At 41.1% G+C, this 26396-nt stretch overlaps 2 protein-coding genes across 13 annotated transcripts in view; one reads left to right on the forward strand and one right to left on the reverse strand.

Annotated features, from left to right (window-relative positions):
• Positions 1–26396, forward strand: part of LOC111243123 (uncharacterized) — a 37190-nt gene that overhangs the window by 2017 nt on the left and 8777 nt on the right. The window lies entirely within an intron of this gene.
• Positions 1450–26113, reverse strand: Baldspot (elongation of very long chain fatty acids protein baldspot). 12 transcript variants are annotated; one of them, XM_086974488.1, is made up of 5 exons: positions 25254–26113; positions 24932–25017; positions 24123–24405; positions 7615–7800; positions 1450–3258 (listed from the first exon to the last, which is right to left on the reverse strand). In XM_086974488.1, exons 3-5 carry the CDS (start codon positions 24143–24145, stop codon positions 2571–2573), a joined length of 897 nt encoding a protein of 298 aa, XP_086830614.1. In that variant the 5' UTR covers positions 24146–24405; positions 24932–25017; positions 25254–26113; the 3' UTR covers positions 1450–2570. The 12 variants fall into 12 exon arrangements, with proteins under 12 accessions (XP_086830614.1, XP_086830605.1, XP_086830610.1 ...); XM_086974479.1 differs by having other exon boundaries at positions 24123–24408; XM_086974484.1 differs by having other exon boundaries at positions 25194–26113.

The following is a 26396-nucleotide window of genomic DNA, read 5'->3' on the forward strand; positions in this document are numbered from 1 at the left end:
GTGAACATTGCCCACAGGGAAAAGCTAAAATATCTGGAATTCTACATCACCAGGTTCCAAAGACGTCTCAGTAATTAGCTGACCGAGTCTTGCGCTAATTTCTGCCCTCATATCAACTAATCGGCAAATACGTTACAATTCAGACATTGCATACACGTATGGCTAATGAATGAAAACAGTAATTATATAAGATTTTTCAATGTTCTTGCTTGTTTCATTAAATATTCTATCCTCTTAATTTAGTTATTACTACCTGATGTTATGTGTGGGTTTATTCGCGCTATCAGTTGAGTCATCTTGGCTTGTACGTGTCAGCCTGTCACCTTTTATCGCATATTTTCCATAGTTCTCTCGTGAATGAGTGTTGCACCTTTCTAGCTACTGATCATATTTTCGAGTAATCCTTGTTAGAAAATATTGATGCTTAATTCATCTGTTTGCCATCAGCGCCGTTTACGCTGCGTTATTCAGTTCAGACATTTTACGCCGAACCGTCTCCGATGTCGGAAACAACAAACGCCTGATATGATCATTCCATGACATCGACTTTCTGTGTACGTATCAGATTCGATGCTAACTACTTCTCACACTAATGCTATTCGCTTGTTTAATATGTCTATTTCGCTCTTTAGTATTACCCCTTTACTTCTATACCGTAACCGTATTCACTGTTGTTGCATCAAAGTAACGAACATTGTCGTAGTGTCAATTGTAATCTTTGCTTATGATTTTCATTGTTCTATATATGACGATATATTATGTCCATAAGACCTTGCTTTTCTTGCCTACAATGGAACGCGCCCACATTTTCACCAATGCGTTACTTATCGGGCCCTAGGTCAAATGAAAGTGGGTTGGTTACCTTCTGCGCACACACTTCTAAGCGTTTTCGTGCTATTTATGTAAAAATGCGCTGGCGGATAGGTTGTTCAGGAAATCAGCTTATCAATCGGATTATCCAGAGTCAAGAAAAGGCAATGATATTTAACAAACTGATATTATTTTAGCATCCTTTGAGCCTCTTTTAAGCCTCTCTTTGATCCTCTCTTGCTATCATTGTTGTTAGCGTGAGCGCGCTACCTAAACGAAAAGCAAAATATGAGAGATTTCCTACCACTGACAAATGCCCGGTCGAAATATTGACAGGGTTACTAGGAATCATGAACAACCCAAAAAAAAGACGTGTACTAGCGAAACAGCTATAAGGACGACACGTCAGGGGATTTCGGTCGCAACATGTTCGATACCTTAAACGTGGCAACTATTAGCAGCTAGGTAAGACTAAATTTACTTGATTTAATTTGTGCTCAAAATCATCAAAAAATTAGCGTGTGTTACCGCACTAGGCTACCATGGCGATGGCTTAACGCCCACTCAATGGAATGGTAGATTGGATTAACGACAATAATTACTTTTGCAAGTATAGCGGATAATAAGAACAAATCTGAAAAAGAACAGGACTGAAAAAAGCGTTTTTATAGAGCAATCACGTGTAGGTCCCGATCAAATACACTGCACTGTCTAGTGACGATTATATATAGTTTGTGAGCAATGTTTACGTAGATTGGCTCATACGCCCAAGCTCGATAACATTATAGTGATAGCTTTTGGATAATTTCTTAAATCTGAGTGGAAATCATATTGACTTTGAGTGAAAACAATATTCTATTTGCCCAAATTCAAGTATCTATCGAGTGTTTAAGATCAATCAGCGCTACTCACCTATCAAAAGCTCTGCGGTAAATTGCCTAATACGATTCTGTACTATACGCGTCATATCATAATACCAGGTACGCATTGACTACAATCGATCAGTCTCAGGCTAGACTAAATTCGTTCGATCACATTTCATTTTCCTATAATATCATCATTTTATATATATATATATATATATATATGGTTAAAATTATATGTATCCATACTTGATACGCGGCTGTGTTTTTGATAGGATATTGATTATCGCTAGGACCATCTTGATCAGTCTCTCCGACACATCACCAATAACCTTGACGCCTATGTAATATTCGCGCTGCTCGCTCGATCGTAACGTTACGCTGATTTCTCTCTGTGTATATATAATGTAAAACGCGTATATTTAATGCATTCAACTAGATAGAAATCACTTAAGTTTCTTCAACTCACACGTCTATTTTATGGTTTATTATTATTAATTTATTCCTATTTACGTATACAATATTATTATATACTAGTGTTGGTAACGTAATGGTCTCTTCGTACTGCCGGCCTTCACGAAGGCCAGAGAATCAACTGAATATTGACAATTTCAGCGTCCTGAGCGGTTCTTCTGTCAATGCCTGAAATGAGTATGCACCATATACGAATCCGAACAACTCAAAAATATCAGTCGTCGACTTCTGCCTAAAAAAGGCAGTGCTATTTGCAAAGATGACTAAAAAGGTGCCGCTGTATGCAGATATCTGCTGGCGGTAGTTTTTGTGCTTACTTTGTCATCTTCTCTTTTTTTTTTTGCCTACAAATCCTTCGATCCTCAATGAGTTCACCATGGCCTCTTCCTGTGGCGTTAACTGTCAGTCTTGCTCATAACGCTTTTAGTTCATTTTCTTTTCGGCAATCTTGCCGTCGGCGTTTGTTCGCTTACTCTTCTTTTTACTGTCGCCGTCAATGTAGGCCCGATAGAAGAACAAAGCAAATAGACCGAAATATGACAAATACATATAGATCGACCAAAGAGCAGTATGTGGCACGATCGCGCAGGTTGGTCCCGTAATGTAGGCGTGCAGTGTGACGTAGAATCCGACGCCCATTTGCGTGAGTTGGAGCAACGTGATTGACCAATTCGATCCGGCTGGAAGTTTCACACGAAGCGCCCGAGCCGCATAATAACTATACATAATGCTATGGATCGTGTAATTCATTACGACGTACCACCTGGCCGGAGCGATATGCTGCTGGTAGAAATACCAGCTAAAGCAGAGAACCGTCACGTGGTGATACCAGTGCAGAAAGATGAGCGGCCGCTTCCGAAGAACAATGAAGATTGTGTCAACCAACTCTGGTAGCTTGGACAGAACGAACAGCCAGGTCCAAAATCCTGCGACGCGATCGTACTCGATGTACGAAGGATTGCAGACGGAGTGCTGGAAACCGAACTTGCGCAAAACGTAGACCAGCTCAGGAACGGTTCTACATGCACCCAGAATCGAGAAACAGGCAAGCAGTAAGTTCCAGATCACGAGAGGCTTCTTTAGTTCGAACGGCGGTCTCTCTCGCATATATCTGTGAAAGGCAAGAAATTGTCGACAAGAACAGAAGCAAATAGAAGAATGTAAAGTCAACGACACTGTGGCAGGTTTGCTCAGATTAATTATCTAGGCTCCTCTTTGGGTAGACTTGACGTTTTTCTGTCTACATAACATACAATGCAAGAAAGACATGTATATATATATATATATATATATATATATATATAATTTTATCAAAGCGTTCAATATACGTTTTGATATTGACGTACATCGCTTAGACAATGTTTTTATGGTATGCACTATTTCAACGTACATAAAACTAATTATTTTGCCTTCTCTTCTAATTACATCAATTCCTAATACGTGCCTGCAGCAATAACTATTTATTTATTGGTTAACGATTTATTTTAACTAGCTGCTTATCAAACATAAAACAGCGTCTCAATGCGATCGAAAGGAATCAGTGAAAACAAGTTGAAAAAATAGGATACGCGCTTCTAATCCAAAAACGCCAGTCAAAATCTTCGACGCCACTGTCGCCCCATGACGTTCATATCGAAAATATTGATTGGAGATACCGTTTACTGGAGAGTATACCAAAGGAAACTTGTTGTTTCCTAGATTGTTTGATATAGGTTTAACTTGTCATAGTAATAGATGGTAATGTTGTATATATGTGTATATGAAATGAGCTTTATGACGTAATTCTTCAGATTATCCTCAAATTAAAAATGACGCCCTCTCAATCCGGACCCAGTAACACTGTGCTCAATGAGCATTTTGAAGAAGATTTCGAAAAGGTACTGATTAATGGCAACGGAAATAGTCATCTTCGTGTTTGGCTCCTGGGCGAATTAGTAGTAACAATGTCTGATATATTTGAGTTTAGGCAATGATAATAAATGTTATAACAAATTTCTTATGGTCTTCTCCATATCATCGTCTCAGCTTCGTTACCATTTGGAAGCTTTAATAGATAGCTCACAAGGTCCTTTTATTCATTTTAATTTATCTCCTATGGGACTGGAGGTAAAAATCACATCGAAATGTAGAATTTACTCTCTCGTACTGAAGCACCCAATATAATTAGCTGTACAGATTTTTATTCCGTTCCGCTAATGGCAAGTCGACTTTCTTATCCACAGGGGTTTTGCGAGATCAAACGCCCCTGGAGTAGACAACAGCGCCTGTCGGAGCATTTATAAATAGGTAGATCAGAGTTTTGACATAAACCTTTTGTCTCGAATATTCCGAGAAATAAACAGGAATTAGTAGATAAGAAGTGAGTGTAGAATCAGTCTGTATAGCAAACCATTAGTTAGCACTGGCGCTTTCATGGGGTCACATTTATACACTCCGTATTAAAAGCAGTTAGGAAACGCGTCACTGTCTAAAAATCTAAAACAACCATAGAAATCTCGTTTTGTCATTTATGCCAACCAGATGCAGCGCTACGATATAGTCGTGACGCACATAAATTGTTTTAAGAGGACAAAGGCTTGCCTCGAAGGCTTTCATAAGAAACACAAAACGAACTATGCATAGGAAATCCGCAGAGAGAATCAGGAGCCCTAAAAAAGTGCAAAATATTATATATGTATCGTCTCCTACGCTATTAGCAGCAGATGAACGTGTACTATTATGGACATAATAGTTTAACACTGGTCCTAAAAAGCCCCCTTCGTCGAAAATAAAAAGTAAAAAAAAAACAACCCATCGATTTAACCAAATGTGAATCGTGTCGCGTTCAGTCGCTGTGTCCTTTGTCGCCTTGGAAAAGCCAGTACGGTTTGCTAACCGTACGTAAATTCAAGTCTACATTGTCAAATTATTCATTTCCGTCATATATTTTAGACGTTGCAATAATTAAATTTCAAGAAAAATTGAAAACGGTGGATATTATACTTACGTAGAACAATCAATAGCTATATTCGTATCAAAAAAAAAGCAAACCATTTCAGCAGATGTATGCATGTGTTTATGGACAAAAATGAAGTATCGCTGCTCGTGAAGCTGTTAGACTGGGTCACCGTACCCCGTGTCAGCGACAAGGACTTTACCCAATCATGCTAATAAGTAGGACAGACTAGTAAACCCAGAAGAGACAATACTAGATAATCAGCCATAACATCCATAGATACCAAGCTGAACAAGCACATACTATGTATTATAGACTACTTTGAACAAAATGCAATTTTGCAGAAGATAGCTAATGAGCAACCATTCAGCAAAAATCGATCGGATTATAATTTTCACAGTCTTTTAATATTAGAACTCCACTGACTGGTTATGCTTCGACATGCACTCCATTTGGCCAATCACTGTTTAGGCCACCATATCGGTCGCTTTAGCAGTGTCAATCAAGTTTGTAAGCGCTGATACCCATATTATCTTCGAAATTGATCAGGCAGCGCTTTTTCCTCGGTTGGCAGTGTCAACAAATTCATCTGAGCTGATAGCAGAACCCCTATACACAGCAGAGCGATCAGGCCAATACTAAAATGCATAATATCAACTGAATCTCTGTTCAAATAGAAGTGACGAGAGCCGTGAGTGGCCTTCTTCCGAACAGGAACTTATGCCTATACAACTAGATAGGTGACATTCTACAAACACGATAGGAAAACCAGGCACGTTCAACATGAACCTAAACGTTAACTTTCCTGTTAACCTTAAATGGGATTTTTTCGACGACTCAAATTTGTATACTCATTGATTAAAACAGCTGAATAATGACCACCAATGGCTATGCTTGCTGATAGCACAGTTGGGGGGCAATGTCATGAAATTGTCACTGGCCGGCCACTATTGGTACCGGTTATAAATGAAACGTCGCTCTCGATTACCTAATGGCTCGTGACGCCGCCAAACGTTCGACAGCGTACCGCTATCGTACAGGTAACGTACGTAAGTTGGCGTCATTCGACAGGCCAATAAAAATCTCATCAGGAAATAATCATGAAGATGGCCGAACAGATAAAGGCCGTCGAAAAATATTGGCCGTTAGCCAGAATAAAAAAACAACTAATTAAAGGCTCTCCGCAAAGAACCGTTGGTGAACAGCGGTTCTTTGCGGCGGCAGAACAGCGAAAGTATAATGGAAAATGCTAGTTAAATTAGGCGTCGACCTGTGAGCGATGATACAATTTTGACTATTCACAATGATTGAGTATTAATGGCAGTTCGAGAAGGAGGTATAACCTGTTACTGGCAGATTTTTCGATAGCGATAATGAAGAACTATTGGTAGACATATAAAGGGCAAGAATTTTTCTATTGCCAGTATTATTAAGAAAGAAATATTTTTGATATTTGTTGGTATATACTAGTAGTATTACTAGTACTAGTATCCTGGTTATTTTCTGGTTCTTCGTAATCTCCCTGGTGCACCAGATGCATGCGTCCGAAATAGAGCTTAGCATTTATCAAAATAACAATATAGTTTTTGCTAGAATTGTTCCTAAGGCACAAACAGATGAGCAAACATACAACGGCAGTCAGTAGTATATATGTGAATCAAAAAGCGTGATTCGTCAAGCTGCTTCTTATGTCTCGATTTGGGGCAACATTCTCCGCCATTTACTTTGGTTTTCTGTCTTGAACAGGCGACAAAACAAAAAAGCCAACAACTAGCTACCGAAAAATAGCCTCGCTAGACTTTTGAACGTTCGGTATAAGATTCTGCAATATAAAATACTGATTAGGGCTCCATCAATATGCGTACACGGCATGATTTCATTGAGACGAATTCTGAACGGTGCTTGTGGCACAGAGACCACTCTAGTCTGTTTTATTTGTCTATTTGATTTGTTTGTATGTTTAGTTGTTCGAATTCGCCACAACCCCACCCAATCTATCTGAACGTAAATATATTGTACATCGGGTCTCTATTCCGCCACAAGAAAATTGGCGGTTAAAAAGGGAAGAACATAAGGGCAGCAGACCACTCTAGACAGACTGTATATACTTTACCAAGACGGTCAGCGTGCGGTTACAGGTGGTGTTCGGTTAAAATCGAATTATGGAGAATGACGTAAAAAGTAAAGCAAATCTGTCCAGGTGTCTTAAAACGACGTACTTTCTCAATCACTTGTCAGTGTCATCATTTTCCGATATAATTAGCCCATTCTGTAACAGACATAAGAGTCTGCCTTAACAAGAAAAATTCGCGCTTAAATCTAAACCCGTACACTGTGTTGAACCTACCTGAGCAGAATCTATCTAACGTGACGTTGTTGTGCTTCTTTGTGGCACATATGGGTACGTATGCACGTGCAAGACGTACCGTTTAAAGTTGATCCAATCCGTAACAGGCACTACGCTGCGAAATCGCAACATCAACTAAATGGACCCAACCTATATACAAGGGAAAAAAGTTTTACTCAATTTACCTTCTAATACCAAAGACAAGGGCAACGTATAGCCCTGCCCAATAAAATGACGTATGCCAATTCTGGTGCATCCACAGCCGATTGGCATTTTTGTCAAAGCGTTCTTCGAACTCGAACAGGAACGAGTACTGGGGTTTAACGGTGGCAATGTCTACTCCTGACTTGTCAACAAAGCACGTCGCGTTTCTGTAATTCAAAACAGACATGGAAAGAACAATGTTAGAACATACTGGTAAGTTTTCAGCAGTTGTAAAATTAAGCGCTTATAGATGCTTGTAACTGCATACGTAAAAAAACGTTTAGCGACTTTGGGTTATTCACACCACCGAACAGTTTTGGCGCCATTAAATGCAATGTAAATCTCTGTGTATGGCACCGACTTCGTTCAGGCTTCATCAGATCGACATGCGAGTTATTCCCTGAACGAGTCTTAGAGCAGACAGAGACATTTCGATAGTAAACACGGGAACAACCGAGGATGTCGACTGGATATATGGCAATTAGCGCGCTGAAAAGAGCCGCTGGCTCAGTTTCGGTTGACTTTTCGCGGAGTTTCACCATCTTTTAGACATAATTACAAAGATATTGGTTACACAACAATTGCTAAGGGTCAATTCAAAAGCGAGCAGCAATCACACATACACAGTTGTTTATCTTTAGCAAATCAATGATTAAGCTAAGATAACGTGGCGCCGTTACCGGTAGCGTCAACTGATATACTTAAATCGGGGCAAGGTTGAGTTGATCTGTATATATATATATTGGGTTACCGAATAACTATTGACTGTTCTTCTTATTAACTAGTTCTAAAGTCAAATATCTCAGGTAAAATGAATCGTGCGGGTTGGCACTTGTGTCATTTGGAAGTTGAGATTTCGGCAGTGGCAGCTCTGCTGACATTGTTGGGTGACATCTTCATTCGGGCTTTACCTAGATAAATTTCTGCAAAAATTCGCCATTTTACAGTTCTGTTAAGGTAGGGCCATACGTGATGTCTAGGCGCATGAAAAGAATGGTGCTATTTATGGCCAAGATACGTTATCGAAAGAAGGCACAAGATGATTCTATTGCAGTTTTTCATTTTTTAAATTAAAAGAACTTTAAAAAAAAAAGTAGTCGTCGATTAATTACAAAAAAAGTCGATGAATCGCTGCAAAATTTATACAAGGCCGACATGAAATTAGCTAATCGAACTACTTTCAACTCAACTGATTACGTATGACGAAAAACGGATCATATAATGACGACAATAACGTTTAAATAAAGAAGAAACTATACTCTATATGAACGATATAAGAAGCTCTACGATCTGTGGCAAAGAAGACGCCAAAGAAACTAACACTATCTGCCCAGTGAGACTAAGAAGGAAGTGGACTGTTGTCGCTCAATAAACCGGTCAATTCTGAATCGCTACCGTTAACAACGAACAAAATTATGACAATCCATTGAAAAAACGAGCCATAACGATGTCAGACCAGATACGTTTTTTACTATTTAGCAAAAATTAAAAAAAAAATCAATGGAAAGTTTTAATATGTCGATCCTATAGTCCAGGTCTTGCATTATCAAATCACTATCTCTGTTTTGTTTTTTACGGGATACCCCTAATAAATAAAGTTAATTTTGTTTAAATAATGGGATGCAAAAATTGCGTGCCACAATTTTTTGCCAAAAATCACAGCAGTTATACATCGATAAGGTCGCAGCGTCAGTGGAAAGGTGGCATAGCGCATATTTACTTCAGTCATATTATTCGAAGATATCAGAAATATCTGCTTCAATTTTAATTTTCAAATGATAAATACTTTTTCGACAGTCCGTTATGCATTATATATGAGAAGACTGCTCGTCTCATTTTTGCTTTTTCTTAGATTCGAATACTGTTAGCAAAACTATTCTGCTTTCTAGTATAATTGCTATTTTTTTTTTTTTAATCATTTCCCAGCAATATGGCCGAGTACTATTTTTCCTAACAGCGTTTGAATTTCCGCTTGAATGATCGTCTAAACCTAAGACAAAAGCCCTCTCAATTTCGGCAACACCTTTTTGATACGGATATTTTTCTAAAACGTATTTACGATAAGTCGTACAAGACTAAATACTGAAGCCCGTACTTCAAGCCGAGGTGCCTTTGTTATATTAACTACAGTAACGACACTACGTGGAATTAAAGCGTCTTGAAAATAAACAATTTTCGAACATAAGGGGATATTCAACTCAGTCATGGCCATGGTTAGAAAGGTGATATTGATAAATAATATTTCCTCCTTCCGCTCATTTAATGCATCCAAGCGCCCCCTATTTTGTCACCGCTCAATTACTTTCGCTGAAAGAAAAGCAGCTATTAGTTGTAAAACAGTTTGTCACCAAGTCGCCACGGATAAAGCAAATGCCGGAAACGCAGTTTCGTGCTTCATTGATTGCGTATAACTTCTGGGCGCTTAAAATCCCGACGCGTACGACAAGAATTACGGGCAGTTAGATAGGTGGATATGACTGCTGTCGAAGATAAGATACAGACTAATCGCTCTGGAACTCTTCAATCAAGTAATACATTGAGAATCCAATGAATTGAAGTAGGGCCGAAGGATAAAATTCTTTCTGGAATTGCCGAAAGGGTAAATCCAACCGAACAAAGAAAGGTCAATTAAGTAGGGAACGGCAAGCTGGCTGTGCTTTTCTCTAGCCAAGTACCATGCCTTCCCGCGAATTTCATGGTCTCATGACCGTACGATAAATGATAAAAGCCGCGCTAATATATTCCCTGAGCAATAAATAACAAACACAAGGCATTCGCCTCTGCTTTCCAATTCTTTTCAGATTTCCCACTCCAATTCCGAACAGCGGCTCCCGAACTGTGATATGAAAGAAGTTTGGCGCTAATTGCCCTAACAAACACCTGATGGCCATGTGTTCTGTCTATGCAGTTACAAAGAGGGCACCGTTTTACCAAATAGTTAATTGGTAGCGTTCCCAGCGTGGACAAAGGCAGTCCCAGTAGCCAAACTAGTATTAGTGATGCTCCCACGCATACGCGCCTGCGTCAACCGACGGTCCCCCCCGCGTACGCTTCGTTTAAACCAACAATGGTTGACCACACGCATAATGGCGATATGGCCGTGACCTTGAAGAGCTGCAGAGGAAAATATCACTGGCACTATGGACAGAACCGTAATCGTCATTTTCAATGAGGGCTTCATACGATAACGATAGCTCAGTACTAGTATTAAGTCCCTATGGGGCCTACGAGCGGTAGAAGAGCTAGTCACTATTCGCACAGTGACTATTATGACCTACAGCGGCGAGTATCAGCAAGCGAGCTTAGCTTAGCTTAGCTTGGCTGATGAAGGGACTACGTCGATTAACAATAGAGCCAGTGTAATTGCTTCCCGTTTTACCAGTCCCATAGCCATAACCGCCTGTGACGAGGCGTGCCGATTGCCATTACGGGCAGAATCGTTAAGCAAATTCATGTGCACTGAGCTGCATAGACAAATCAGTGGTATCTGAGTGAAGAATGACAATGATGGCTCAGTATTACAGAGTTTTATGGCACCACTGTCTATGCCATCAAAGGGATATTCTATGCAAATATGAACAATGAGCACCCTGCCAGTTTGACCCGATATCAATTTTCAGGTTCCTTGATCAGATTACATTATCGCATGTTGGTGTATCGTACCAAACACTGCAGTAGCCATACGTGCCATAGTGTTACGATAGATATAGCTCCGCGGCAGAAATTTCTAACTGACAGCCGCAAATAGAATTGTACATCAAAAGTCTTCGTAGATTAGATCGAGAACATGAGCCGCCACTAGCCGGGCGCTTGACACTCGAACCTACTATGTTCATTGGTTCGAATACGAAGAACATTTCATATAAAGGGTAACCTTAGATTAAGATAAGATCATTATCGACCCGGACTCCACGATTGGCAAAGGGTAGATAGAGGTTCTTAACATGCCGTTCGTATCTAAAATGTTATCCGACGAGCGTAATGATACGGTGCCGCGGTCAAACACATGAATACATATTGAAAACTAGATCCAAAGCAAATAGTGTTATGTTATTTTGGTGACTTTTTTCAGCAAATATCTAGACTGATGTTAATGACACGCATTGCACATTGCATACGATATATGCTCTCCGTCTTTGAAACAAGCCGATTTTTTTTTGCCTGTAAACTAGAGCCTAAACTACGAAAATTAGCTAGGCGAACAGTTGGAGATTGCTGTTTTAATTTTTTTAGCTTTACTTTTCGTTTCATTGCTTCTACCTGCGAAAGTTCTAAATTGGCCAGGCAGTGAACCAGTTTTGCTGACGTCCCTGCCATAAATTGTCATATAAATAAGGTAACAGTGTGTCTAAACCCCACGTGTCACCACGAAACGAAGACAGCCGCCGCTCGAATAACTGATCCAAAGTTAAAGACGTCGCGAAGAATATTAATAGACGCCGCAGCGAACTCCCTGCGTACTTATAGACTTCCGCGCTAATATCTTTCATGAATTCTGTGTGTATAAAAAAAAATGACCGTTGCCTAAATGAGCACGACATTTACCTTTGTAGGACACACATATACGTGCATACATAGGCACGCATAGTGATTATTGATAATAACATCGAATTGTTCTATAATGGTAGCAGGAGCCTTCCACGATAAAGGACAAGTTCCTCTTCTGTACAAAGCAGGATCTTACATACAGAATCGTAATGTTCGAACGCTGTTTGTTTGTTTGTTTTATTAGTACTGTCCTTAGATAAGCCGACGATCCGCGGCGAAGGCTGTACCACATAATAATCCAATATTAATGGCATAAACATCAATCTAATGAGAAGTGACAGCGCCGACATAAAGAAAACTATAGCCATACTCAACTATGAGTAAAAACATACTACCATAATTTGTATATACTGCAAAAAACAACTGCATTGAATTTTTGCTATTGGGTCTGCAGTTCTTTTCATTGGTTCATTCATATATATATATATATATATATATATATATATATATATATATATATATATATATCTTTTTTTTGATGACTAATTCTGTACGTATGTAAGGGCCTGGCCTATATTATCGTCGTATTTAGTATTCTCATAAACAGCCAGTCATATCCGTCGCCTGTCAACGCCTCTGTGAATTGCCCGGAACCTTTCGGTGACGATTCATGACGCCGCATGAAACCAACATTAACATGATGTGCTTCTATAACTGATGTTTCACTCCGGAACGGAAGGATTATCTTCACGCAAGGACACGAGGATAATAAATAAAGATACTTATACAATATGAACATTAATCACAACTGAATTTTTTCTGTATGATTCTATAATTTGTTAATGCTATATGTAGAATGTAGCGGATAAGAGTACCCTAGCCGTAAAGGCAGGAAAAGAATCGTATAAATTGATAGTTATTGATTGATAATGATCATACTGACTTGTCGGAAACGACGAAATCTGCTGTGTCCGTGACCGTGATAAAATAATAAAATGTTCAGATGGATAGAATCGTCCGTGCGTACGAAAAATATATAGTCAGACGAGATGGAATCAGTACGTCCAGTATGGACATCTGGACAATATTGGAATTCACAAATGTATATATTTATAATAAGACGGGAACGCTCTATTCTTCTAAGCAGTTCCGTTAGCACGAGCGGCCATCACTATCTAGATTGCCGTGATGGTTGGGTGATAACGTTTTTGTTTGATGAACAGAGATGACTTACGGCCGAATTCAGGTTGAAAGGGAATGGGAACCGTCAGACGAAATGCGTAACGAACGATCATAAAACCGCAGGAAAAACTTGAAACATATGGTAGCTAGGTTAAGCACAACAGGCATAATATCTTCAGCACACGAAAGCGTAGCCGAAAACACGAAATTTGTTTGTCTAAGGATAGCCGTGGCCTTATCACGAGAGTCGAGAACAACGAGTTCTGCTGTTGGACGCCAGCTCGCCCATAGGGCACCTTCCAAAAAACAGCCACGACGTTACCAGCGAGGATAAATTGACCAATGCACTAGAAATGTCAAACAAATTCGAAAAGTAAAATTCTCTACTGTGTCCGGGCGAAATAAAAAAATCAATGACCTCACGCTCAGGGCAGCGCCTGTACGTGTGAATTATTATAGAAACTGTGACATTGTTAAACCTTTGATCACATACTGTTTCACAGTCCACAGGTAGTACAACAAGTGGTTTGCAATGTTCTTATTATACAATGATTTTAATCGGCTTCAACTCTTACACCTCAGTGTTTTCGGGTTGTAAAGTACGTCGACCTTGGTTAAGCATCGCTGACATAGCTCGTTTTCAACGCGAAAAGATGGCATGTGCCGACGCCGGGTTTTCAACCTAGAGCTCTATGCATTCTAAATTTGACAGGCAAAAACGTCACCACTGCATCGTCACGGCAACTATTTGATGGCAAAGGGGACAATCACACCATCTGTAGCTTATTTATCTTATACGAAAAAATAAAGCAATAACAATTGCATTTGTATGGATGGCGAATGTATATATAGTAATGCCCTTATCACTGACGCACTTGGACGCCATTTGTCTGGTACAATGTCCACGTGATCTATTGCCTATGTTTTCCAACTAAGGCAAAACGGTCTTTCGACTGCTAGCTCGTAACCCATTTGTAATAGGGGCCTGTTTAATCCGAAAGAAAAAAATCTTTGAATTGATATAATAACCATCTGATGCAAATACTATACGATCATGGAAAATTCGAAGGTGCTGTTCATTCACAATAGCAAAAGCTGTGATCCCTAGCTGTGGTAGATTGCCAAAGGCCAATATATCATACCCAAATAAGGATTCCTATCATGTAACGTATACATTGTAAATGGTGACATTGCAAAATATGTCTCGTATCCGAATAGCGCATGTAGACTAACTAGCAAGTAGGATTTTTTGAGATTTCGAAAATCAACAAAATCTCTACCAACACGACCATCATGAAGATCTAAGCTCAACGATAAGAGTTCGTTAATTTCGTCACAACAGTAATTACTGTTCTAGTCTTATTCGACCCGAAGATAAAAAAAAAAAAGAAAAAAAAACTGCCTTAAGCAGCAAAACGGACAAAACAAGGCTCTGCGCAGCTACTGAATATTACCACTGTAACATTATTTAATAACATAGTTCCGTCCAGTTTACTTTGCCCTTTCGTGCGATGAGAGAAACAACTGTTCACAATCGTCGACAGTAACGTTTGTTTCGAAAAGACAGATTACATAGGATTTTTTTTTCACTACGGCCACTTCCGGGAGAACTGAGGCCAACAGACGCAGGCTTTCTCTCACTCTCCGCTAAATCCACGGTTCTGCCTGTGCATGCAACTCATCATCATAATACATACTGTTACTGCTTTACTTAGGGGATCTGTGGTCGCAATTACAATTATTAAGCGGATTACAAGCGGTCACCCGATTACAAGGATCCGGGAGCCATTACACGCTGAGGATACTGGAAAATCAGTAGCCTTACTGCAAATGCGCAATGACACATGCTAATCGTCAGACAACGATAATTTGCCTCCCACTCGAATACTTACACAAGGGCACATTTTTTTTGCAAAAGTCTATAAAATTTTTGGCAAAAGGCATGTAGCTCATATTTAGACTAATGTTATTATTATACTTAGGACATGTCATAGGTATTTTCAAATATTTGAAGTGTGCTTATATCATTTACCCGTACGTAAAGCGCTACGGTAATATGGCATAGTGGTAATGGCTCGACAGTTTTTTGCTCAGGAAAAATCAGTATACTTTGTTATCGGACTGTCAAACCCTTGACGGGATTATTGGGAGCTCACCCAAACGTTCGACACAAAACCCTTCAAGCAGTATCCTGAACTTCTCTGAGTATTTGCCAGAGTCTCATCGCCTTCCACGTTGTTCTGTATATAGATAAAATTTGTCTATCGAGACAGCGTAAATGAACACAGCAACAGTGTTGGCGTCATAACGGATTTATGTAACAAAATTGCAGTCATCATAAATGGAGGAAAATTACTCGCAAGCAATTCGGGTGCTTGACAATTACTTTGGACCACAAGGTGCTTAGGAGACCAAGCTGGATTATTAGCTGGAGCAATTTCCATAATTAGCATCATTTGAGATCATCATAATTAGCATGCTTGACTGATCCAACGGCAAGATAATCTGAGTAAAATGCGATTTTTCACGCTCGCAATAGCTTGACTTGTCCCAGGGGGAGTTTTCCACACAGTGGAAAATTATGATTACACGTCTAACACGAAAATGCGTCTATTAAACTTCCAAAAACCTTGCGTCCGCCAGATTAACTGCGTCCCTTAAATTTCATTGAAAGCCATTCGTCAAGATCGACATCTCCGGCGTCTTTGATATTGCAGTTCATCTATCCTACGTTTGCTAACTAATATGCCGCCAGCACAATCATCGACCTTTTAAGTTTATATAATATAAACTTAAGAGGTCTATGATTGTGTATGTCTGCGGGAATAGTAGCGCGCTCCTTACTCATTGTTTTCCTACTTGACAGCCTCAACAACTACTGAAATCGCTTGCGCCAAATGTTCGAAATTCGCTGGGCACTTCGTTATCATCATAGATTGAGTAACTTAGTTTAGGGCCACTAGTCGTATGGGATGTGATAAGTAAACCACGACTCCATCTTAGCCCGTCTCAATAGAATACATGTCAGCAGGATGAGGATTCGTTAAGCTTTATATATATATATATATATATATATATATATAGCAGTCTGTTTGCCCTAAAGGTAAGTGAACAAAAGCACATGCTAAGCATGTCGGAAAACAGAATGAAACTTTACAGTTTGCTGTTATGTAATCTTTTCATTCATTGGACGAATCCTCACCAAGATTGTGAACTTTTTTACACGAACTCGACGATTTATGTTGCTGCCATTTTTCTATGCAATTCCACAAAAAATATACATTTTTTTTGCATCTATATATGTATGTATGTATGACAGTCCTAACCGAATTTTAACTTTTCGATTAAACTTAACAGAAATAGATACCATCAACACCTTTGCCTTGATCGCCTGAAGCTAGCGTGCCGCTGATGAGTCTTCACACAGTAAAACGAAGATGGTAGATGTCTCTTATTTGAACAAGTCGACGCGGATAAACATCAAATTCTATTAGAATGCTGAAATGAGCGAAATCGCGACGGCCTTTACCTTGCTAACGGCTTTTTTTCTTATAGCCAGCGCAGCAACTCCGATTGACCCACACACGAAGTTTACCCTTAGCGGGCTTTTATTTCTATTGCGATTATGTATGTATGTATGTATTTTTCTGTTGGACTGACTTCGTAGAGCAGTCTCGTCGCGTTTTTTGATCAGTTGGTTAGCAAGGATAATTTTCCAGCTCCGCGGTAGAAAGCGTGGTCACCCCAGACAGATTTTAGCTTGACTTATACTGACCTATTAAGTTTGACGGCTGCTGACCGTTTATTGCGCGATTCTTATAACCATAGGTAAAAGTACGAATTATATAGGCTTCAACGGCACAACACTATACAGTGTTCACTGTCGTTCGCTGTCATATCGCGGGAAAACTTTTCCGCTGGCCACAGTTTCGGCCGTTGTATTTCCCAGCACCGCTACGATAGCCGTGGCCATTGCTACGGTTAACAACGGTTTTTGCTTTACAACACACTGATACGTCACATCTTTTATATTTGGTGAGAAACTAAAATCAAACGAGGCAACAAAAGCTAAATCAAATCGAAACTGCCCGAAATCTGCTCCGCCCCTGCACGTTCATGCAAAAATATATATATATATATATACACGCATATGGCTGATATCCTGTAAACAAGAATAGCATCCAGGTTTTAGCGGCCTTGTGTATTGAATGAATACGCCCGTACTGCACGCCATCTTCGAATCATTAAAAACCGCTAAATTCTGTTTCGAAACTGCCAGATCGAGTGACGACGTACATTACGGCGGTAATATTGATAAATAGCCTATTAGTTGTGATGATTCCAGAAGACATACCTAGAAAATGATCAAGCTTTGCCTATCAAGCGGGCCAGATAAAAATTAACATCTCTCCAAGTTGTCATTAATTTTGATTTATAAACAATAAGGGCAGCAAAAACAAAATAGCATTGTTATTATACTTTTACTTTTGGGTAGTTGTATTGTTTTGACAACTAACGGCATAATAGTCCAGACCTGATACCTTTTACAACTCCAGAAAAATCAACAATAACCCATAATTTCGTCGTCTGTTCTGTCTCTATAGAGCATTAGGTAAATATAACTGCACCATAAAATTTGCCAGCATTGAACGAGCTGGTCATTGATTTATTTATCATTAGTAGAGTGTATTAAAGACTTTTGTCAGCGTTATTCGTATTGCTGACGTCCAAGTGTCAATGACCAACACCAGAAAGGACAACTTCAGTTTTCTCTTAACATCAGTTAAAGTTGATTAAGGATACACTATATAATACTTGATAATCAAGCTTCATAATCAATCAGCTATCCAGCTTAGCAGGTTTAGATTTTTCTATGGTCTTTCTTTTAAGACGTGTTCAAGTATTAGAAACAGTAGTAGTTCAATTAACGATTTTGGTAGTACTGATATACCCAACGGTATGAGGTTATGATGTGGTTGTTTGTATACTGATGAATACTGAAAACACTGACATATCCGTCTGTCGTCTTCGCGTGTTATTGTATAGAAATAAAAAACAGCGATCCGTTGGAGGAACAGCTTCGTCCACCTATCATCTTCAAATATTGGCTCTGAGTCCACATCAGACCCAACTAGCTACTGCTGCCGAGGAAATGTCTTGTTGGCTTAACCCGCCAGCAATGCCGGCTCCGTAGAAGTTGGTTTGAGGACTGACGCCCAAGAGCGTCGCCAAAAACGGCCTTATGTCTGGCTTGCCAGGCTTTAAATTGGACATTTGGCTGAGTACGTTTTTTGCTGGCCAAACTGATACGTTCATCATAGGCATGACATGTGCCTTTGCTTGGCCTAGCCGCTGTGTGGAAAAAGGGACCCTAGAGCGGTCAATGACTATGCTTCGTATCATGGCGAGTTTATTTCTCGATTGGGCGAAATGATTTTGTAGCATGTGAGACGATCTACATCCCGGAATATTGATAACGTAGTTAGTTCTTGACGGCTCTGTAAGCGCTTTTGGGTATTTTTCGAAACGCACTTGCAGTTGACTATCATGCTCGATCGGCCTATAGAAATCCTGCCAGCGTTCACGCGGTGATTCAAATGACGACGGCAGTTTATCAGATCCTTGGTCGACGCTCTTGTTCTGCACGCGTATAATATCGATTGAAAACGTAGATGCCATGGGCTCGAATCGCTTTTTGTCATTATCAGACTTGGGTCTCGGTCTCGTTGGCTCGGATGGCGGTTCGTACCTGTTAATAGTGCCACCTGGTTCCGTCGATTCGATCGACAGTCTGTCTCTTGGATGTCTGGGAAACGATTGACGCTCGTTACCGTAAATAGTCGATCTTGGTCTCCGAGAATCATATGACAAATCGTCACTCTCAGACTTTTCTTTTGGTTTCACGGATTCGGACGACGCTTTGCCACTTTCAGTTTCGTCTGCTAGAAACACGGGAAACGCGTGCAGTTTATGGCTATCAACTTTTGATACTGACTCCTCTGAATTATGCAACAACTCTTCGCTCTTAGGGTCTTGAACCAATTGCAAAGGCTCCAGTGACAATTCGTTAGTTAGTTTCATGAATTTAAAGGGCGGTATCTTTTCGTTAAGATCGTCTGTCAGATGCATTTGAAATGACTGCGAGTCACGGCCATCGATAGGTAATATTGGTCCTACAGGATCATGCAATGGTTCCACATTATCCGACTTAAATTTCGATCCCACGATATTGGATTCGGATGCCAGTTCGCCCTTCGTAATCGATAGTATTGGTTCCATAAAATGGAGCAATTCAAATTTCCCTGAAGGATTCTCCATGTCTTCAGCAGAAGGACTCGACACTGAGCCGTCCAGCTGCGGCGTAGTATAATTCGTGAAGTGCAAGACGCAGAGTTTTATCGATGCCTTATCTTTGTCATTATCGCCGTTATCCCAGACACCATCGTTTTCGAAATCGAAGTTTGCCCTACCTGACATTGGTGACAATTCTGAACAACGGATCAATGGTTTCATAGCATCTACAGCAAAGCCCTTCAACGAAATTAATGGTGGGGCAGACACGTCTGCGCTAGGCAGCTTCGCACTAAAACGAGACACTGATGGCGGAGCAATCGCCGTCGAAGCCATGAACGCGAACACCACAGTATGGGTTACAATAAATGAGTAGGCGTTTGCCATTACTGTCAATTAAAACCTGGACAATTACCTGCCGGCCGGCCAGTCAACGCGCTTAAAAGGGATCCCACTGGCTTTTAATGTTTCTTCTTCAAAAACTAATCGATTTTACTCACTGACACTTAGCAGTTACTTTTTGCTAATTAGTTGAACGAAGCTCATCTCGAAATACACTAACACAGAGACAAATAGTGGGTGGTTGCTAGAGGTCCGCTAAATGCCAGATGCGTCTGGTGTTTGGGAACTTCATGGCCTATGGTAGGACCATCTGTACGAAGGTATTTGAATAGGCCACGCCGTGGTGTGCTTTTTTGAATTTATAGTTTCGTGAACGTCGATCTTAACAACCATCATCCCTAAAGCCGAGTTGGCATTATTGAGATGAATGATTCTGCATTTGTCGGCCTGCTTTACCGAATTGAATACGCTCTTTTGCAGCTGTACTCAGCGTGGAATGTGAGCGATCATTTGTAGATTTAGACATAAATGCCTAAATCTTCTATAGAGGTTTCGTTACAGTTGGCCCGTCGGTGATACCAGACCCTATCTCCAATGGACCTACAAATCAAATGGCATGGACGGGATAATTTATAGCTTCGATTATAAATAAGAGCCGGATGTTTGAATAAGTAAAGGCCACGGCTTCTTTCTTCGCGATATTTTAATTAATTTATATTCAGTTTATTTATTTATCACTAACAATATCCCAGCGCATTGGGTATATGACAATGTGAACTTAGCCGTTCGAAGCGAGTTATGAAAGGATCGTCCTACCGACTGCATTCCTGCCAGAGTCGTTATTTTGAGGGATTTAAAAGTCTTCCAGTTCTTCTGCAGAATCAAAAACGTAACTTCAAAGCTTCGTCACAGAAGGGGCGTCAAAGTAGTGCGAAATCCAACCGCAATTGTTAGTGCATCCGTAACACCCCAGTGCGTATGAAGCTAGTTAGTTGGTAAATCGTTTGCCCAGAGTTAGTTAGTGCTGACAATAGCTAGCTGTGGTTTTTAAGAACGACGAAATGGGCTTACTTGTTTCGGGGCTAAACGCGCGTTAGTGAATACAGTGAAAACGTTTAAAGATCTTTGCAGCCGCAATACGCCTGCTATTACCTGTTATAACAGTTATTTTCTATCAGTATGCTGCGACGAAAACGAAGGTACCTTTAATGAGCGCTTTGGAAAGCTTGTTAGGTCATTGATGGATAGAACGAAGGCAAAAAGGAGCAAGTTATTCCATAGCAATTCTAGAAAAGAAGCCGGGCTTAAGACCTGCAACTTCTAACTAAACAATACAATTTGTTGTTGCAAACGGTTGAGCGTATCGGGAAATTAGCCTCGCCTGCGGATATTAGCGGGGTCGATCTACAATTGGACTCGTCATCTGAACCCATCCCTGCCGCATGATGCAAGAGAGCGTTGAAAATCTCAGTCATTCACCACAGAAGACTATATGGTTTATAGGCTGCTAATTAAACACCCGCCTGTTGCTCGCGATTTTTCAGATGCGAGTTTGGTTCAGGTGAAGAGACACGCAGAGGTCAGTCTCACGTTGCTGTGGCCTTATTTTCCTGGCTTTACTCAGGGACGACTTCATGTCGAAAGGAGTTAACGTCAGCAGACCACTTCGACCTGACATACTATGCGGTGCAGGCTTGCGTCTCCACCAAGTGAGGACTCAACCTTGCCAATTCGTTAAACGTACATGTCACTGAAATCTTCACACAACAGTCCATTACGACTTAAGAATGATGATGTGGTAACATCTTTTGGTCTGTATGGCCGACAGCTTTCAATGCGCTCTTTGATTTGCGTTGAAGAGACTACTCTTAAGATTTCTGCGGTCTCGATGGCTATCGTCAAACATAAATCAGAAAAAGTCCGGCCCAGCGCGCATTCCCCACAGCATTCAAAAGCGTTCCGATACAACGCCTTATATATTGACGCCCGCAAAAAAAAAGTACTTGCTGATGATCAACGATATTATGCGAAACACTTCTACACGAGAATGGCCGAACCAGAAGACTGTTAACTGGTCAGGGGGAAGCCAGCTTCATGATCCAAACAGTTTGTAGTCCTAATTAGTAAAGATTTGGACTGGTATAAATTAGGATATGAAAGAGCCACGAGCATTTTGGGCCTATTTGACTACTTTCGTAGTTTCCGCACATCCCTGGATGGCCTACATAATGGTGTAGTCGGTGACTCAACATAAGTTTCAAAAACTGTGTGCATTTTAGCATTGGTATTTGCTACGTGTAAAATTTTTAAACGATGTATTTATGGAGGTACTCTATGCAAAGGGCCCCACTTGTCCGCAAACAAACCACCGGCGTACCGGTCTACTCAACCGATAGTCTTCACTCATAGGTCACAATTGTATCTGATGATACGGTTTTATGTTGGAATAACATCCAACTTGCCAATTTCGTATAGCGGGCACGCTTTTTCTTTAAATAACGAATACGAAATGGCCGGTCAGCTGGAAACAAGGTTATCTCGAGCGCCTACGCTTACCTCTTTGACCCAGTAAGTTCCGCAAAGAAGTGTCTATCTGGTGGTTAAAAGGAGCTGGACAAGCGCCTGAATTGGACGAATTTTTCACTTGCTTTTTTTTTGCACCTTACATAAAGGAAAGACTGGTAATATCTTCACTTTTAGACAACCAAATCTCCCAATCGATTTGTCAAGCGTCGACAACACTGTTACGGACGCTTGTCAGTAGATTACATCGGCACTCCGAAACAACTGTTTCATGTGACACCATTACCATCCCAAGAAGGCTACACGTAGAAAGCAATAGATTGATATCAGCGACCTGCCAGAAATAGAACGGGATACCGAAACATTGGCCGTAATAGGACGGTATGTAGTGGTGCCGAATTACCGGAAGATTAGATGAAGTAAAACCCGTGGTTATAGCGGACTTCATTCGATTTGAGAAAGCGAGGCTACAGTGACCCCGCTGACCCACAGTTCCCAGCCAATATTCTCCATGCGTGATTATCTATAGACCTTTTAAACGGCCACAGACTCTGGCTTACAGGGTTCGGCGTCTGTCACAGCCAGTTCGCCCAGTGAGACCTAGTTCACGTCCCGACAACTAGCCAAAAAGACGTGCACACACCCCCGAAATAAAAGTATACAAAAAACGTATAAACTTGAAGGTTGAGACGCCCTAAGTACAGTCGAACCTGCACAATGCTTCGCTGGAAATATTTCATGTTTTACTTTGGTGTCTAACCGTTTACCTAAAAAAAAGCTGTCACAAAGTCGAACCAAATTCAACTGGAGGGGAATGAGGTGGTAACGCTCGGTATGACTGTTTGAAATTGTCATACGAATAAAGCCGCGTTAACATTATATAACTAACTGCTTCATTTTATTTGTCAGCAAACAAGCGCGACGTTTGGGTAAAAACTAGTACGTTTTTTGAAGGCTGGTTGCTAATTCCGAACAGAACTCCAACGGCTAAACTTTGAGGTTACCCGAAAGGTGTCAAAGACTTGTTCTCTATTCTACGAACTTGATACATTTCCTATTTCTTTAACAAGATCCCATAATCACTACGTCCACACTTCGACGCCGATTGGGTCCGAAGAAAACTACATTAGCCATTGTCTAATTTCAATTTTTCTGATTATTCTGAGATACAATAAATACAAACACTTCACCCAAGAGTCGACCATGGCGTAAGATGTCAGATTTACCAACAGCGAACAGGAAATTATTCATGACATGACCGATGCCACCATAGCTTTGGTAGTGACATCAAGTTTGAATATCGGCCTATGCGTTATAAATAACGGAACACAAATGAAGTTCTCGTTGCACTTCATGTCACAAGATGTAACTCGAAAAGACCTTTTTGTGAGCCGTTAATAGTGGCTGGGTCGGACCGCGTTTACTCGCTCTGATCCATTTATACGTAAATGACTTAACAGCTACGCTGACGAGAATTACGTCCTATAGTGAAAACCATGCTACGTAGGTTGAAAGTTTTTCCTACCGATGAGTGAAGTACGCTTGTGTGGAGAATAAATTTTTCAAACGATTGTATATACTCAACAAGAATACTATAAATCCCCTCCTGAATCAACAAAGGAAGTTCATTGATCTATAATAATATAGCAAAGAGAACACTTACAGTGGATCACAATAGTCGAGCATGATGAGACCGATTGAAATCCAGTCGATGTCAGGCGCTTGTCAACGAGGAATTATTATACAGGCGACGTCTGCAGCACCGTACTGCTAGTGGGGATCTGACAATATTTGAGCCACAATGTATTCTTTGCGTTTACTGATTTTTTAATTTGTCCCAACGCAGGGTAATATTATAAAACCAAAGTATCAGACAGCACACTGACGTGTCGCAGATCCGTTTTTCCGTAAGTTTCGCGCGAGTCCGCAGTTGTCCTCTTCCAGTTCTACTGCAGTTTATATACAGATCGTTTAACGTATTAATGGCATCGTTCACTTTCACTGAGATATAACAATAACAGCTTATTATTGAATAGTGGCCTCAACGTAATAGCAGTTGTCTGTCAGCTGTTTATTGGTGAATCCGTGAGGAGAATGTTACTGAAAGCACTGATAGATTGTACTCACCAGCCCCGTTGAAACTTCGATCTAGATAGTATTGACAATACACAGAGTTAAGTGAGAGCACGTTTTTTCTAGCTAATTTCCAGAAGATTTTGCGTGATTTCCAGATTTCACGTGAGAAGAATCAATAACCTAAGCAAATCGAAATACTTAACACTTCATTAGTGCACGCTTCTCACGCAATTGTTGTATTGCCCTTGAACTTCACTGACTGACCTCGCGATTCCACTCGTGTCCGCAGATCCGATGTTTTCCTTGTCGTGTTCAAGATACAGATGTGTATCTATGGGGCGAACTAACTAACTCCTCGTGGCAATAAACTTTCAATCAGCTTTCAGTCTAGCTTACCCAGCGTGTTTCTCCGTTTTACTTTGAATGTCCGTCCTCTTTCAGTCGCGGCGCGCGCTGACACGCTCTGCTAATGACGGAACGAACTAGAATAACAAACAGCAACAACAACAACAACAACAATAATAATAATAATAACAGTAGAATGAACTAAGCTAGCAGATGACAAAAGCTCTCAGCTTTCTAACAGCTCCAAAAACAAAAGAACACGAAGCATAGGGTCGAAACGCTGACTGCCACTCCACACAATGACCACTACTACACCTCATCTAGTAGCAATAGGGTGCCAGCGCGGTAGCTCCACTCGGACCAAGCTCCCTACCCAAATAGCCAGAAGCAAGACAGTTTCTTCTGCTGATACTAGTGCCGTATCGCTATCCAAAAAGCTCCTGCTACAGAATCCAACACACAGTGCACAGCGGTTCTGGATAGAATAGGCCAGAATATTGGATGTTCCTGTCTGTGTACGACGATGTCTACAGGAACCGGTTGGGCCTGCACACCGGGTGGCTTCCACGAGGACACTTCCAATGCAACGCGTACTATCAGCTAAGCAGCGCTGTCCCGTTGTGTTATTTCGTCTATGTCGATCCACGCCTCTGGCTGACTGGTTGGAGTGTTCGAACGGTGAAGTGCTGACCGCTATGCTATTGTCGCTTATTGTTGCTAATGTTTTGACTGCTGTTAAGGCAGCAATACTGGTCTCAGCATCAATCAACGTTTAGCAGAGACACACAAAAGCTGCTGTTTCGTTCCTACGTCAGCTTATACGTAAGCCGAGTACCGGCCGGCAGATAAAGTTTGACACGACCACTAATTTAGCCAGCCGCCTGCTAAATAGGAGTAAAGCGCGAGTTGACGGCGGCGGCGGCGGCCGCGGCGGCGGCGGTTGTGGCGACCAACGACAAACAACGAACTAACCAACCGATTGATAGATGACGGCGGTCGTCGCTTCTATATCAATTGCGGTTCGCGCTCACAGCAGCGGCAGCAGACACTCGAACAGCCACAGGCCAGACGCATTGGACAGTGGAACCCTCACGCCAATGGTGGCCGCCAACGCTGAAAGTGTGGTGCCGAAGAGAAGAAGGAGATGGAGAGCCGCGGGTCGTGCGAGAGGGAAAAAAACAGCGGTAGCTGCTGTTGCTGCTGCAAGATGATGGGAGCTTGGGTAGACAAGCAGGACGTCACTCCGGGTGAGTCGGCGGTGAATTGCTGACACTATCTTTGGTTCGTTCTGGCGGCGGCGCTCTCATGCGAGCCGCCTGGAGCAGGCGACCTAGAAAAGGGAAAGGGCAGCCGACGAGGCTGGGAGAAGGTGACGCGCAAACATACGGCACTGGATGCCTGGCTAAATAGCTGGACGATGAATTTAGTGCCCGTAAAAGCGCAGCGGGTAACATTTCTACCGAGTAAACTAAGAGACAGTCGGTGAGCTGGTCTAGGTTCGAATCCGGGCATAAAC

Source organism: Varroa destructor, unplaced genomic scaffold, assembly GCF_002443255.2.
Source record: "Varroa destructor unplaced genomic scaffold, Vdes_3.0 BEIS01000001.1, whole genome shotgun sequence".
NCBI lineage: Eukaryota > Metazoa > Arthropoda > Arachnida > Mesostigmata > Varroidae > Varroa > Varroa destructor.